The 17058-nt window shown below is 38.1% G+C and overlaps 1 protein-coding gene across 1 annotated transcript in view; it reads left to right on the forward strand.

Moving 5' to 3' along the window:
* The first annotated feature begins 292 nt into the window (after positions 1 to 292).
* The window catches only part of dipk2ab (divergent protein kinase domain 2Ab), a 65443-nt gene continuing 48677 nt past the window's right edge, over positions 293 to 17058 (forward strand). Inside the window, exons 1-2 of the mRNA XM_073830825.1 lie at positions 293 to 712; positions 8496 to 9387. Of these exons, the coding sequence (XP_073686926.1) occupies positions 8734 to 9387 (654 nt within the window). The 5' untranslated portion in view covers positions 293 to 712; positions 8496 to 8733. The remainder of the gene's footprint in view (positions 713 to 8495; positions 9388 to 17058) is intronic.

Below are 17058 nucleotides of genomic sequence, written 5' to 3' on the forward strand. Positions count from 1 at the left end.
CTTCTTTCTTAAAAAAAAAACAAACAAAAACAAATTAATATTATCCATATTAATTAAAATATGTATTTATTATTTATTGCCTAATATGTTTTTGTGCTTTATATTATACATTTTTTAAATAAGTTATTAAGTCCCTAGAGCAAAGCGATATTCACCCATCATGGAAAACGAGGACAGTGCTGCGCGTAACGGGAGGCGGGAGGCAGGAGCGGGCGCCATGACAACGCCCTCAAACCAATAACGTAAAGCGATGAAGGACGTCGTAAATACAGACTGCTCAGTGTTGGAAAAAGTCGGTCGCTGTGGTTCGTTGTTAGTGCTGGAGATCAGCAGCAGTGTGTGTGGAGACCGCGCTCGATCAAACTCCTGCTCTCGATAGGTCGGGAAAAGAACGAGAGTCCTGTTCCAGAAGTCTTGCACATATAAACGACTGATTCATATACGAGATTGAGAATTTGAGGCTTGACCAGTGTTTATGTCTCTGGCTAGGTTGCTAACTGGCTGGTCTCCTAATGCAAAGAGCATCTGAGTTTGTCTGATGTGAGTATGTGAGCCGCTGAGCGTCTGGGATACAATGTTTCTCGTCTTTCTTTTTTCGGAGCGTCTTACGCGCTACAGAGTAACAACAGCGCAAACGCTCCAGCCTGAACAATGATTTAGAGTAACCGATCCAGAGACTCACTCCTGCAGGACTGACTGAAGAAACTCTCAGGTTTGTTGGCAGCGTTTTTTCTTTCTTCACTGTCCTGTTGAAACGTCTGTCGTCAAGTCAGTCCACGTTTGGGGGATGTTTCTTAGTAGCAGTAAATGTAAATACATCAACTGTTTCCAGACAGTGTTTACTATCTGTCTTCAGTTTATGGAGAACTCAACATGTCTGAGGAAAAAACTAATTATTTCTTTTATCTCTATTGTCAGTATATGTCGTTCAGATTAGTTCAGTCTTAATAAAACACTTCTAACAGCCGATAATCACATTTACCTATTAATCACAAATGGCTGAAAAGTCAAAGAAATTGGTCAAAAGATTTGGGAGCCCTTATAACAAAATGTCAATTATTTGTCTTTTCTCATCACAAAGATTGAAAATACATTTTATGGAATTAGATGTTACATATTGCATGTGTGAGAGGTATGTGTACAACTCATAGTCTAATTGAAAAGGCAAGTTATAACACTGACAATCTGATGTATCATGTCTTGCTGTCATCTTGTAGTCTGCAACAGCACAGCTCAGGAGATCATGAAGTAGGTTTCAGATTTCTTGGCACTGATCTGACACTTGAAATAACATGATAGGATTCAGCTGCTGACCTCAGAGCAGTCTGAAAGATCTCTGGATTATAATGTGATTTAGTAAGCATTAACACTCATGCGCTTATTGATCAAGCTGAGACTTTTCAGTTGTGTGGGTAACTGTGCTTATCCTATTAAAAAGACACGACTATTACGATTTTATGTTACGTTAAAGGAGGTGGCTTAGTTGCTTTGACTGGTCTTCACTTCTCTCACCTTCTCTAGTTAGTTTTAATTGGTCCTGCGAAGGGACACAAACAAGGCTGTCAAACGAAAAAATACTGCATAAAATGCTGTTAATTTGCTTCATATTAGTATTTTATCTATATTAGTGTTTTAAGATGTTAGTGTTTGCCTATTTGCCTTTTTTTTTTCTACCTCCGTCTGCGAAGTTGTGCTGTAACTTGATCATTCATTTGTCAGGACGCAGAGTGAAAGTGAGAAAGCCACGCTTGTATGATTAACCGCAGCTCACAACATCAAACTCACTATTAAGTGTTGACATTTTCTTAAGCCTTATTTTTTAAGATATGCATCTTACATAACCACAAACTGTATGAAAAACAAGACATCAAGCCTTTTCTGACAACTTTTCTGTTAATCTAGGATATGAGTTTGTAAATGAGTTTTCATACACCCTCCTAATGAAGTTAAGACATCATGTTGGCGGCTGACAGAAAGAGCGTCTGGTTGCATGGTAATCGTGAACACAAGGCGAACATTGTGCCGGATTTGACTGAAGCATTTGTTCGATTGTCTCTATACAATACACCCATTTGCCTAAATAACTTTCGTACATTGGGATTTGTCTTATTTCTCTGGGAGCCGTTTCAAAACACCACAGTCGAAAGCTTTTAGAGAAGCTATAGAGGCGTCGTAACCACATCATTGAGTTTAAGATTCAGGTGTCAACTTTGAATGGGAATGCGGTTAATCAGTAATTTAGAGTGTTTTAATTTGTTAGTGTGTGAAAGAAAATTTGTTTCCATTCATCATTGTCTGCGCGGGTTGCTGGACTGAGGCGGCTCAGTTGTGGATGACTGTTTTTGTGATCAAACATTATTGACTCCTGCAGTCGATAACCTTGGCAACTGCAGTTCTTCACCCGGGCGCCTGCAGCTCAGCATGTGCAAAGCTAATGACAAGGCCATTGTGAAATGCTTAATGTAATGGGAATAAAGTTAACAAAATCCACTCAGTACAGTCTCAAACTTGGTGTGAAGAATTAGGGCCTGGCTAAAATTTTTTTATATTTTTATCTTTAGCCTTTGGCAGAATTCAATATATGTCTCTATTTATGTGTTTGTTCTAAATTGGATTAAAAAAGGTGAGATTTGTTTATATCATACCTGCTAAATGGCCGTTGTTACCAAGTACATTCCAAATGCTTATAGTTGGCATGACATTAAAATGTTCTGAATGCATGTTATTGATCTTAATGTGAATAATTCATCCATACATATGTTTAATTTAGTCCGCTTAAACCTGCCTCCTCCCACAATCGACTGCAAGCTCGCATTCACATCAGCCACCATTTTTGAGCTACGCCAGCATCTCGAAAATCTAATCAACAACTGAAGGTTAGAAACAAGTCCCACCCATTCTTTTTCATTAACCTGTTAGTCTTGGATGTATGTCACAATACAGAAGTGTATATATATAAGTATATGTATCTTTTGCTAAAAAATTGCTGAGCAACTTCAGTCAATATTTTTAAGTGTGAATCAGTGACTCAAAATTCTTAATTGTTTATAATCTGAAATAAACTGTTAAATGGTTCATGGACCAACTCTAGCATTTGTGTTTAAATCCGTGACCTATTACATCATGTGTTGCACATGTCTTCAAACATCTGTTTTAACACTAATGCACTGCTTGTCTTGACTTGCAAAACAAGGAAATATTGTGACACTAGTATTTAGGAAACTCGTCCATCATGCAACGGCATTTGCAATCAGTTTTGCACAATCTTATGTTTCTTTCCTGAGAATGAACCTGAGATATATTCATTAAAACAAGTAGGACAGAACTTGATTTTAATCATTAATTGGATTGTGAAAAAGAGGGTGTTTCATACTTTAATGAGGTCCAGGTGGTTGCAGAGAAAGGATGTAAAAAGTATGATAGATTTTAAACATCAGCTGGAAAAGTTTCAAACTACGACATTTTGATTCTGAAGCGAAGCATTCATTTTATTCAGGTTATTATGCAGTGATAATTAATTCACAGTATAACCAGGGATGTGCATTAAAGACGTAAAGAGTCAATTATATTTTTACACTGAATTCAAGGACCAAACAAATGCAATCATTCAAAATGTTGGGCGCAAAATTCAGTGCTGGCTCATTATCCCTTCTCCGTACTTGGTGTTTCTCCTCAGAGCCAGTTTGTTCATTTGCGCTGACTGTTCTAAGATACTGTGCGACCTTTGTTTTGGCACATTCTGAGCTGTTTTTTTGGTGTGAAGTGGCATTCGGTGGCCCTCAGGCCTGGGTTTCCTACTTTTCTTCATTGCCTGAACGGTGGGTCAGAGGGAGGAGATACTTTATGAGTAATGAAGTGGTAATTCAAAACAGAGGACTGTGGGCTGGATGAGGTTGTTGGAAATGAAAACATTTCATCAGTGAAGTTAGTGTAAATTTGTCTGTTTGTGAATGGGCCGATCTGGTTTTCTGCATCAATGTTTCCCAAACCTGTCTTGTATATCTTCATACCCCTGTTAGTAAGGCAAAAAACTGCCTTAAAGGAGAAGTTCACTTCCAGAACAAAACAAAAATTTACAGATAATTTACTCATGTTCCATGTCATCCAAGATGTTCATGTCTTTCTTTCTTCAGTCGTGAAGAAATAATAGTGGACTTCTATGGTGGCCATGAGTTTGAACTTCCAAAATGCAATTTAAATGGAGCTTCAAAAGGCTCTAAATGATCCCAGCCGGGGAAGAAGGGTCTTATCTAGTAAAACAATTGGTTATTTTCCAAAGAGAATGACAATTTATATACTTTTTAACCTTAAATGCTCGTCTTGTCTAGCTCTGCGTGTACTCTGTCTATTTCGGTTCAAGACACAAGGGGTGTGTTGGAAAAACTCCCATTTCATTTTCTCCTTCAACTTTAAAATCGTCCTACATCGCTGCAGAAGTACCGACCAAGTGATTACAAAGGGAACGTGCAAAGATCAAACGCCTTTTACAATAAAAGGTAAAACAGTGATATAGGACGATAAGTCGGCATAGCCTAACTGTCTTGAACTGGAATACACAGAGTACAGACAAGATGAGCATTTGATGTAAGTATATATAATGATCACTTTTTTTTTTTTTTTTTTTTAGAAAATAGCAAATTGTTTCGCTAGATAAGACCCTTCTTTCTCAACTGGAATGGTTTAGAGCCATTTAAAGCTGCTTTTAAACTGAATTTTGGAAGTTCAAACTCGCGGGCACCATAGAAGTCCATTATATGGAGTTGAATCCTGAAATGTTTTCCTCAAAAAACATAATTTCCTTACGACTGAAGAAAGAAAGACATGAACATCTTGGTGAGTAAAGTTTTGGATGTGAACATGTCCTTTAAATAACACCAAACTAGAAACAATTTAATTGTGATTCCAAATAATTTAGCATTGTCATCTACCTCTGTTCAGTGTTTTTATGTAGGGTATATGCACTAAGTTCCATAGTTTTTGTTGTCTTGCCTAAAAGTCAATGTAAGCTGCCATTTATAACTGGGGAAATGTGATTTACCATGTGTAACTCAATTTACTTAGGTTATTTGATGGATTTCAGTGAAGAAAAAAATGTAGGGCTGAGAAGCTGGACATCACTTTATTCACTGAGTCTCAATGCGATTGTGAAAAGTGTCTATTACATACATTTGGAACATCATGCAATTTTGATGTCGCGATAAACTATATGCTATAACTACAAAAACTAATCATTTTAAAGGGGTCCTATTATGCTTTTCACTTTTTAAATTTTAGCCAGTGTGTGTGGTGTGTGTATTTTTGGCCATAAAAAACATCTACAAAGTTACAAATCTCAAAGTCCACTCCAAAGGGAGATATTTAGTTCCCTGTTTAAGAACTACAACGAATGACCCCTTTGGACGTTTGTTTTCTGGATGCTATGATGTCACAACGTGGCACATTAGAATATCATTCAAATAAATCCCGCCTACGGAAATTCAAATCGTTGGCGGGTGGGGGTGAGGTGGGAGATTCGCCTAACTTTAGTGATGTAGCATGGACAGCCACTTCTGGGATGCTTCAGCGAGCATTAATTAAAGTGTTAGTAGCGCAATAATGATAATATCATATATCGGCGATCTCGCAGGCTGACGATAGGACCAACACTACTGTAGCGTATTATTTACTCACCCTCCATGCATCCTAGGTGCATATGACTTTCACACGAATGAAAGTCAAGAGTTATATTAAAAATAATCCTGGCACTCCCAAACTATAGAACGCACCTTTAATGCAGTGGGACTGGTAATCAATCACAGCACGTTTCGTTTTTCGGAAGGCGGGCCGTCATCAAACCTGGAACTAAACGAGCCGCTTGTGCCAGCCTGGGGAGAAAGCTATGGTAATAATGTAAATTATGTGAAAAATAATGCATTATTTCGAACCACCAAGCATGAGAGCATGTTCTAGTGCATCCCCAAAACAAAATAAAGACTTTGTAACAGAACATAAAAGGGCCCCTTTAATGTTAAAAAAAAAAAAAAAAACTTCTGTTTTATGGGTTTAACAAAGCAAGATAAATCTCCTTATGGAACTGCAGAAGAACCCCCAAGGGAACACGTACCCACAGTCCGGGATTATTGTAGTGTGTTAAAGGCTTTTAGTGGCCTTCAGCGTGAAATATGAGAAGCTGATCATTTACCGGAGTGACTTAAACCATTTGGAAGGCTTGTAAGGATGTTTGAGAAAAGTAAAATCTAATTCTGCTGTCATTTTCAGTTTGCATGAGTCTTGATCTGAATCATACCCCCACAGGCTTATCCTACTGATGTCTGAAATGAGCCCTTTAAATGTCAAAGTGAAAGAATCAGCAGGAACCTTTGCGAAATGCTTTCGTTTTCCCCACCAAACCTTTCAACATGTCATTCATTTAAAAGAGGCCCCTGCGTCCTGAAATATTATGATTGAGTTTCCGTGACTGTGGGTGGACATGGACCTGACTGCTGGAGCGAGAACTCCTTAATCTGGTGCGGTGTGAAGCAGGCAGCGCGTGCAGTGAAGCTTGTTTGCTTTCGCTCTGCCAATCTGTACTCAAACCAACGGCAGTGCATCACGTAGACCAAGGCTTTCCTTGACTGCCTCATTTTTCCTGAAGAGAAATGTGCACAGTTTATCTTTGTCTCTGCTCAGTGAGTGAAAAACCGGCGATGTCATTCTGTTAAATGGCACGCAGAGATCATATCGTGTTCAGTTGTTTTATGAACGTTCAGTAAATCTCGTCCTCTGTAATAGGCAGTATGCACGTTCTTCTTATCGAGATCTGTGTTCGCCCTCTTCCTTTTGCTGCATTCCAAATGAGTTATTTCTCAGGTGTCCAAACCTTAATTGCTATTATATTTATGTACTAAATCAATCTTTTCTTATCGTTGTTTTTTTTTTCCTCCTCGTAGACTGCAGTTATATCCAACTGATGTTCTTGACCATGGCACATAAACCATGTTAAAACACAAGATTGTACTCTCGTTCATGGCTGTGATGGAGTAAAGGCTACTGGCTTCAATATGTCCCACTCAGTCAAATAATTTCATGAGATCTCTAAGTGTAATGCATATGCAAGGGAAAAATGGAATGAAGCCTATTTTTAGGACCATTAAGATGTTTCACATTGGCAGTAGAACTTTTGCATTGATTAGTGTTACATTAACTTTTAATGAGAATCTAATGAGAATTGCAAAAATGTTCAACATCTGGGCAAGTGAGAATTTCTAGAGAAAATGTTGTTAAAAAGCAAGTTTTAATGGTCCTACAAATATGCCAAATATAAATTCTTTGTCTTTTTTATTTAGATTTTGAGGTTATGTGACCCGAACATGATTTAGTGAGATTTGCCATTAAACTCCACTCTCTGTTGCAGGACTGATTTCCAAGTTATGATTTCTGGTGTGGATTTTCTCTTCCATCCCCCAGCAACTCGGATCTCAGTAGGTCAATTAAAATGCACAGAAATTCGTCAACATGCTCTCTAATCGCACTGACTCGTCTACTAATGAGCACAGCCCTCGAAAGCCATTGCTTTTAATAGGCATGGTGTAATGAGCTTTAATTGAAAATGGCCCATTTGCATGGTAAGCCGCCATATAAAGAATTTGGTGCTAACGGTCTGATTTTCTGCATGGAAGCTGTACTTGGGTGGTAATAGGCTGTTTTACCATAGTCTGGAAGTGACTGAGAGTATTAGGAGTGCACCACTTGTGGATGCCCGCTTCACATGCCTCATTTGCATGACGGTTGATATGCTTCATCGGTGACACCTCTGCGTCAGATATATTCACACGGTGCTCTGTACAGCGCTGTTTCACCTCCCCACATTACCTTGGTGACACCAGGCTTTTTCAAAGCGGAATCTTCAAAGAGAGATTAAAACTTACCAGGGCAACTCTGATCAAAGGTTAAACTACGCTCAGCACAACTCTTCAGGTAATACACAGAGGAGCACCTCAGTTTGAAAGCAAAAAGAGTCTCACTTGATTTGCAGGTGATGGAAACAATCACAGATTATTTGCTTTTATTGTTGACAAGCAGTATGGTAAACTGTTTTCGTAACATATTTTGTTATATTTCTTAATGTTGGTTCACGTTTTTTTTAAACACCGTAGATGTTAGAAGCTATTCTGAGGGAAATATGAGCCAGCACAGTCTGGTACAGAGTGTCTCACCGTTTATTGGTCTGGCAGAAATCCATCTCGTTACAGTTCGGAAAGCAATGCGTTCGCTCAAATGACCTGAACATTTCCAATTTGTTAAACATTTCAAAACAAAACACAATCTTGGTTTTGCTTAGAGGTTTAAGCCCTGGGAACTGAGAAAGTTCAGGTTGGGAGAAATGGAAAGTAGCTGTTCAAATAGTGTGAAGTTGTCCGTAATAGAAAATTGCCATGTTCTTTGTTCCATGCTGTAGCCCTGGTAAAATGCAACTTCATATAATATGTTTGTTCATTTTGTGTGCTTTTTTGCAGGCCAGCTTCTATGTGCATCGCCACTGTGCACTCCAGAGCAATGCCTATGAGAATGTCTTAGCCCGAAGAGCACTTGCAAGGGGGGACTCTGCTAGTTTTTTTTTTTCTTCCCCTTTGGGAGCTCCAGGTGATGAGTCGGCACTAGTGATGGAGATCCATTGAGTCCTGTCCCTGACACTACTCGTTGCCCTTTCCCCCTTTACCCTTTACCCCTGCCCTGCCTGGCTATTGCACGAACATGCTGCGCTTCCTCCCACTCAAGCTTGGCCGTTTGTACCGGTGTCTGAAGCTTCTTTTTGTCATTGGGCTATTTGTCATCTTGCTGATGAACACGCACAACCTCTTCGCCTCTTTCCAAAAGAATGAACTCACCGACCGAAGGTTCATCAACCTTAACAAGTGCCCAGCCTGCTTTGGCACCAGTTGGTGTCGCAAGTTCATGAACGGACAAATATCCTTCGAGACATGGGGTCGCCTTCGCTTCCTGGATGTCTTCAATGTGAAAAACGTTTTCTTCGCCCAGTACGGGGAGCCTCGCGAGGGTACGAGAAGGATTGTACTCAAGCGATTGGGTTCCAACCAAGAGCTTACTGATATTGACCAGAAGATTTGCAAGCGGGCAACAGGTCGACCTCGTTGCGATCTTATCCAGGCCATGTACAAGACTGAGTTTGCCCGACTTAATGGGGACGTCAGACTCCTAACTCCAGACGTTGTGGAAGGCTGGTCAGACCTTGTTCATTGTCCGTCCCAGAGACTGCTGGACAGAATAGTCAGGAGGTATGCTGAGACAAAGGACTCTGGAAGCTTCCTCCTCAAGAACCTTAAGGACACAGAAAGGATGCAACTGCTGATGACCTTGGCTTTCAATCCAGAGCCCTTAGTGCTTCAGGTAGGCTTTTTCATGTTGTCTACTAACCTATCTCTCTCTGACAGACTCCCTGGGCCTGTAATATATCGTCTGTGTTATAAAAGCCAGATCATAACATATGCTCTTGAATTGCCCTTGATAATTCCGCCAGTGGAATAGAACCTGTCAGTTTGGTGGGCTGCAAATAGGCTAAAAAATGCCGCTGTAAATTATAGGGTGTGCTACTTTCCCTGCCTCTCTGTTTCCATTCCTGGCTGCGTAGTTTGTAAGCCACAATTCTCGAGTTTGAACTCCTGCCCCTGTAATCTTAAAGGACCTCAATTGGGAAGTGTTTAATTGCAGCCTTCTAGACCAAAGCTGATGGATTTGTCTTGCCTTAATGCATATTTTAAAGAATTTTAAATTATTTAAAAACTTAATGCTCATTGCGATTTTACTTCTTAAACTGTGCTTATCGCCTTAAGAGCTCAAAGATATCGCAAAAGCTGCCTGGCAGAAAAGGTTGCTTTCCTATCAGCACAGTTATAATTGTATTTCATGGTCACTGTACTGTTTTGGCCTTCATATCAGTGTGTTTTCTCCTTTCTCCTGACATACCGTGCTACTTACCATCTTGACATGGCAATGATAATAAGCTGCTATCTGACCAATTTTCAATACTGATTTACAATTGGACGATCGATTTTAATTTCACTTGTCATTGACCGCAGCTGGTAAATGCCCAGAACAACAAAGGAACACAAGCCCTGTGAAGACATTTGGTGTCTTGCTGACCTCTAATCTATCACAAAGTCCTGACACCCTCTGGCATTTGCTAAACAAAGGGGAGATCAACCCAATCTATAAAATCTGATTAGTTGTGTGTGGTCCCTGTCATTCGGCGCCCTCCTCCTTTGTCTCTCTATTTGTTTCTCACTCTCTGTTGCGTCTTCTGCAGTGCCTCTTATTCTGCCATCCAGATAATTCTATCAAGTTTGTATTGCCATTACGTATCAGTTCAAAGCACCCTTGATTTATTATCCAGTCCTCCGGTCCACTTCCAGGACCTCTTCTCCTTCCGTCTATCTGTGATTCCGTCAATCATTATTCTGTTTGAGCTGTTCCTGCATGTTTTCCACTGCTCATAAATAGTTCATTCAGTGCTGAACTTGTGAACCGCTGGTATGGGAAATCCCTTCCCCCTGGGAGTACTCTGGATAACCTGGACTCTCCAAGCACCAATGGAGCTTCCGGGAGACCCTGAAGGGTAGCTTAGTGCCTTTGGCTGTTCCTTACACAAGAAACACTGTAATATTTCAGGAATAGAAGGAAATGAGTGGTTGTCCACCAGCTCATAAAGAATTGATGGCATCTATGCTGAGTGTATACCAATTCGAAGAAGATGCTCTTGTAGTTTTATACGGCTAGACGTTCAGTGTTGATTCAAGTAGAACCTTGTGGTGGTAGAAACTACTGCGATGATATCAGATTAGGGTTGGGTCGATAGACGATGCCATCGCCCATCGCCGATGGCCGATAGACATCACGATGCTGAGCCAGCATCGCGATACACCGCCCTGCCCCGCCCCGCCCCCGCCGAACCGAGCTTGGAACAAAAAACAAGAGAATATATATTTTTTTCCCATCAAAATACAAACGTACAATACAAAGCCTATTCATTATAAATAACAGTTTATCATTCAAATGCATTGGGAATATGGAAACACTTGGATTTGTGCCGAATTACAGAGGTACGTGAGCCCAACGCCTGCTATTTTTAGTGTCGCTTTGTTTTGGATTCTTAACTTTCTATATTTTGTTTCATTCCTGTTCTGTTCAGAATATGGTTACATTTAGATGATTCGTTTTGGAGTCAGGGTAACTAACTTATAGCTATGTTTATAGTGTTTATAATGTTAATACATAATAAAATTTTGCTTGATTTGGTATTATTTCAGATATTACACTTTCTCTCTAAACATTCCGCTGCTCATTAAATGCATTTGGAAAGAGCTAGTGGGTTAAGCAGTAAGCAATCAATGAGAGCGATTTTGAACTTAAAGCTGACTGGTCGAAAATATGTTAAGGACCAACACACATCCACCAAATACATCTACATAAACCCACGCTTGCTATGTCTCGTATGCACGCACGCACTGTCACGATCTAATGCACTTGTTAATGCAGCATCTTTAAAAATCCGGCTCAAATTAAGCATTGGTTGAAATGGTAGGCTACAATTAATTCGTTATGAATTAATTATTTAACAACAACCATCCTGCACTCCCGCCCTCTCCCCGCCCCCTGCGGCCGATGCCATCGTCCATCGCGATGTTTCATGTTAGACATCGTACGATGCCAAATTGGTCGACATCGCCCACCCCTATATCAGATCATAATTAACATATTTAATCATTCATCCATGGACACGTTTGAGCAAGCTAATTCAAAGGGATAGTTTACTTAAACATGAAAATTGTCATTAATTACTCACCCTCATGTTGTTCCAAACCCGTAAGATCTTTGTTCACCCTCAAACACAAATTAAGATTTTTTTTTTTTTTTTGATGAAATCCGAGAGCTTTCAGACCCTTGAAATGTTTAAACGGTTGAGAAAGGTAGTAAGGACATCGCTGAAATAGTCCATGTGACATCAGTGGTTTAACCGTAATGTTATAAATCTATGATTATACTTTGTGCACCAAGAAGAGAAAAATAACTTTATTCAACAATTTATTCTCTTTCGTGCCACAATTTATGAGGGCACTAAGCTGGTACTTTGGTGCTTTGGTTCTTTAAAAGCTACTAATGAAAAGGAACTAGTACATTGAAACTATTTATGTGAGCAATATTAAATGCATTTACCTGCCACAAGAAGCTTTCAGTTAATGTGCCAGCAATAAACAGTGTTCACTAAACACAATGAATAAAATTAGAAACTAGTCTCTGTGACTTAATAGCAATATGTACTGTGTGATTAAAAAAAAAGACTATGTATTAGGGATGCACCGAAATGAAAATTCTTGGCCAAAACCGAAAAAGAGGAAACCAAGGCCGAAAACCGAAAACTGAAACACCGAAAGAATTATGGCAATTATTAGTACCATTGAATTTATAACTATGATTGTGTACTAATCTTACTAAGATCAAGGCATTGCAATTGCATAAATTAATATTAAGGTTATAAAGAATAAATCAATTATATTAATTTAAACAATTATTATCAATCAAGTATTATATTACTTAAATAACATACATATATATTTTACAGCCTTTGTTTAATGTTTTAAAACACACTATCTTGTGGATCCATCAGTTCACATTTCCAACTCTACGTGTTTCCCTTCCAGCAGGAGGCGCTGTCAGAATGGTACACCAAGCAGTGCAGCAAATGACTTTGAAACGTGCAGCGCTCATATTTATTCAATGGATAGCCTTTTGAAGTTTTGAAGCAATTCTTGCCTTTCAGTCCCCACATTTAAGACCACCTGAAATCATAATTAAGACTTTCTTAACCCCTAATTACGGTGACGCATTGCTGCCACACACTTATTTTTTTTCCCACTCAGCTATGTCGTTATAACGAGATCTTTTCTCGTTAAAACGACATATTTTCTCGTAAAAACGAGATCTTTTCTCGTTAAAACGACATATTTTCTCGTAAAAACGACATCTTTTCTCATTAAAACGACATCTTTTCTCGTAATAACGAGATCTTTTCTCGTTAAAACGACATAATTTTCTCATTAAAACGACATCTTTTTCTCGTAATAACGACATAATATGTCATACGATCTGACGTTCCTGTTATAGATGATATGATTATGTTATTGTGTATTATGCAAAGCGTTTGTCCACGCTGCCTTTTCCACAGTCCTGACATAAAGGAGGATGCACGCTGCTGGAGTTAGAATACACTAGCTATATATAGAAATAAACTGTTTTAATAATTTTAATGTATTGGTTTCAATTGTAGCTGCATGTTTATTAGGATTAATCTCCAATCTGCCCTCAGACCCAGAGGATTTAAGATGATCAGATCAAAACTGTTATTTCTGAATAATCGACTCTGAGCTTGGAATATTATTTGGATGAAAGTTTGATTTTACAGAAAATTTAAATACGATCATAAAGAAATAAAATAGAAATGACAAACGGTTTGGCTGCATTATGATAATAATAATTTCGTTCCTTTTCAAAAATGGACAAAATCAATGAAAAAAAAATCAGTTTAGTATTTTTGTCTGTGGGTAAAAAGAGAGCTTATGCTTTAATAATTATATGTGGGCGGCAATGAAAAGTCACTTTTTTAACTCAACCTGTCTTCATGTCTATCGCATCATGCAGAATAAATACAAATACAAAAATACAAACAAATCTAGCTTAATTTTGTTTTTCTGTTTCTCAAACAAAACGAAATAATAATAATAATAATAATAATAAGCTATTATTATTATTATTATTATTATTATTATTAGGCCTATTATTATATTTTCCTTATTATGAATTCTATTTATTTATTTCTGCTCATATTTCGATTTGCTGTTAAATCAATCAAAAAGATTTTATAATAAAAATAATAATACGCCTAATAATAATAATCATAATCATAATAATAATAATAATCATAATAATAATAATAATAATAATAATAATAATAATAAGCATAATAACAATTTGAGTAGCCTATTATTATTATTATTTCATTTTGTTTGAGAAACGGAAAAACGAAAAGCTTGATTCTTCATATTTTTGTTCGTGGGTAAAACACATGAGCTTATTGCTTGAATATTAATTTAACATGCCTGGGCGGCCTTGATACTTATGATTATATACAAATTATACATTATTTATTATATATTATTAAATTTTATTTTTAGCTGAATCAAGCCACGAATCCGGTTTTTCATCTGGATTATAGCCTACTGTGGAAATATGCTGCGCTGGCTGTAGCACAATGGTAGGTAACAGATAATGGACTCACACGGGAAAGACTGTACACTACCTCTTGTTGGATTTATACGAATTAAGTAAACACAATTTTGTTTTCGATTCTTTTATTGAAGTAGACCTTTCAAGCTGCATAGAGAGACATAAATTGCGAGAGCGCACCCTGTATTTTTACAAAGGCAATTTGTAACGTTTTGTTGTTATTATGTAAGTACATAAAATAAAGCAGACATTTATATTTCATTCCTCTGTAATCACAAAGTAAGGGATCGCGCTGGTACCGCCGACCCGAAAAGTGCAGTGAGCTTTATATGAGACTTGCAAAGAAACGTTATTGTGACTAATTTGCAGGGCTGGGTTCTCCGAAACCACCTTAACGCTACGTCGTTCTTAAGTTGTACCTTAAGAAGTACCTTATCGTTAATATGTGTTTTCCGAAACCTTCTTAGTTAAGTATACCTTCTGTAAGTCATACGTTCGTAAGGTTGGTCTGGAGCGCTCTTGATACCTTACCGCTGCTGGCGGTTCATACCGCTAGTGGGCACCACGCAAAAAGCTTTTTTACATCGCAGTTTAATTACAAATAGAAAATTTTATATGAACATTTAATATAAAATCTGATTTAGTATTAAAATTGCATTTTTTACTTTAAAATTTTACACATAAAATACTTAAGTTGTTATAGCCTACTACACCCAGTGTCAAGTCAAGTCACCTTTATTTATATAGCGCTTTTAACAATACAGATTGTGTCAAAGCAACTGCACAGTATTTAAACAGTACAATAGTGTGTAAGTAACGCATTATTGTAAACAATCAATTTTCAGTAAAAGGCAGTTCATCAATGAATTCAGTGATATCATCATCCAGTTCAGTTCAAATAGTATACGGTATCGCTGGAAAGTGTCCCCAACTAAGCAAGCCAGAGGCGACAGCGGCAAGGAACCAAAACTCCACAGGTGACAGAAATGGAGAAAAAACCTTGGGAGAAACCAGGCTCAGTCGGGGGACCAGTTCTGGCCAGTGTATGGAAGTGTTTTCATTAATAAAGTTTCCATGGTTGTTAGCTTTTTTAAATTACTATCTCGAGGCACATCAGCGGGCGAACCATTTGACAGAAAAGGCTATGAGTCTATATAAAGAAAGATGAGTTTACACAAACTTTATAGCTATGGCAGCGAGACAGTGAGTACTTGTTTTAAATCAAAGACGGCGCCGTGCGCGGAGAGTAATAGTGTGTAATGCATACGCTATTGCAAAGTCGTGTTATTCGTACGCAAAATGATGAGGATAAGTTGAAACACATACACATGTATTTCTGCATGTACATATTTCAATGAGCCCCGATAAATGCAGTTTGTACTATTTCTAAAACGCTTCTTTATGAAAAAAAAAAACATTGTTTTCTCAATACTTTACCTATACCGCTGTGAAGGAAAGAGCGCACAATCGATCACCGAGGCATCGATATCAACCTATTCAGCACCTCCACCATGGACAGCACCTGCTAAGGTCGCACTTAAGAAGGTTTACCTTAAGCAATATCCTAAGGTATAGTTTGGAGAACACACGTAGGAAAGGTATACCTGTAGTTAAGGTGTACCTTTTGAGTCTTCGTAGCACGCTAAGAGACAACGTTATCGGAGAACGCAGCCCAGAGCGGTACATCAGACGAACATTTATTCTGCATGATGGGACAGACCGTAAAGACAAGCTGAGTCGAAAAGTGGCTTTTCCGGGCCGCTCACGCACAAATATTAAAGCATAAGCTCTCTTTTCATGAAAAAAAAATCTGGCTTTATTTATTTTCATTTTTTAAACAGAACGAAATCATCATAATCATAACACGATCAAACCGTGTGTCATTTTTCTTTTATTTATTTCTGATACTATTTACATTTTCTGTAAAATCAAACTTTCATCCAAATAATATTCCAAGCTCAGAGTCAGAAATAACAGTTTTGATCTGATCATCTTAAATCCTCTGGGTCTGAGGGCAGATTAGTATGGAGATTAATCCTAATAAACATGCTGCTACAATTGAAACAATTACATTAAAATTATTAAAACAGTGTATTTCTATAGGCTATATAGCTAGTGTATTCTAACTCCAGCAGCGTGCATCCTCCTTTAGGTCAGAACTGTGGCGAAGGCAGCGCGGACAAACGTTTAGCTCCCTCACATAATGTCTATAACAGGAACATCAGATCGTATGACATGATATGTCGTTATAACGAGAAAAAGATGTCGTTTTAACGAGAAAATTATGTCGTTTTTACGAGAAAAGATCTCGTTATTACGAGAAAAGATGTCGTTTTAACGAGATAATTATGTCGTTTTTACGAGAAAAGATGTCGTTTTAACGAGAAAAGATGTCGTTTTTACGAGAAAAGATCTCGTTATAACGACATAGCTGAGTGGGAAAAAAATAAGTGTGTGGCAGCAATGCGTCACCGTACCTAATAACACTGCAGTCATCAATGAAAATTAAGAGCTTTATTTCAAGAACTGGCTTTCAAAAACAAACCTTACACAAAATGTGTTTCTTTCTATTTTTTTCCCCACCATGTTCGGGGCACAAGAAAAATATTAGGGGGCTAAATTAATATCAGCATACATGAAGTATAATCGTCTCTCATTATATCTGAGAGAAAGCACATCAGATGCTGAAAGAACTGTCAGTTTTTACTTTCGCTTTAACATATTGCGCAGTTTTCACGTTGCTTGTGTGATATCCATTGGCTCACCTCCATGGTTTAAAAC

Source organism: Garra rufa, chromosome 24 (genome assembly GCF_049309525.1).
Source record: "Garra rufa chromosome 24, GarRuf1.0, whole genome shotgun sequence".
Taxonomy (NCBI): domain Eukaryota; kingdom Metazoa; phylum Chordata; class Actinopteri; order Cypriniformes; family Cyprinidae; genus Garra; species Garra rufa.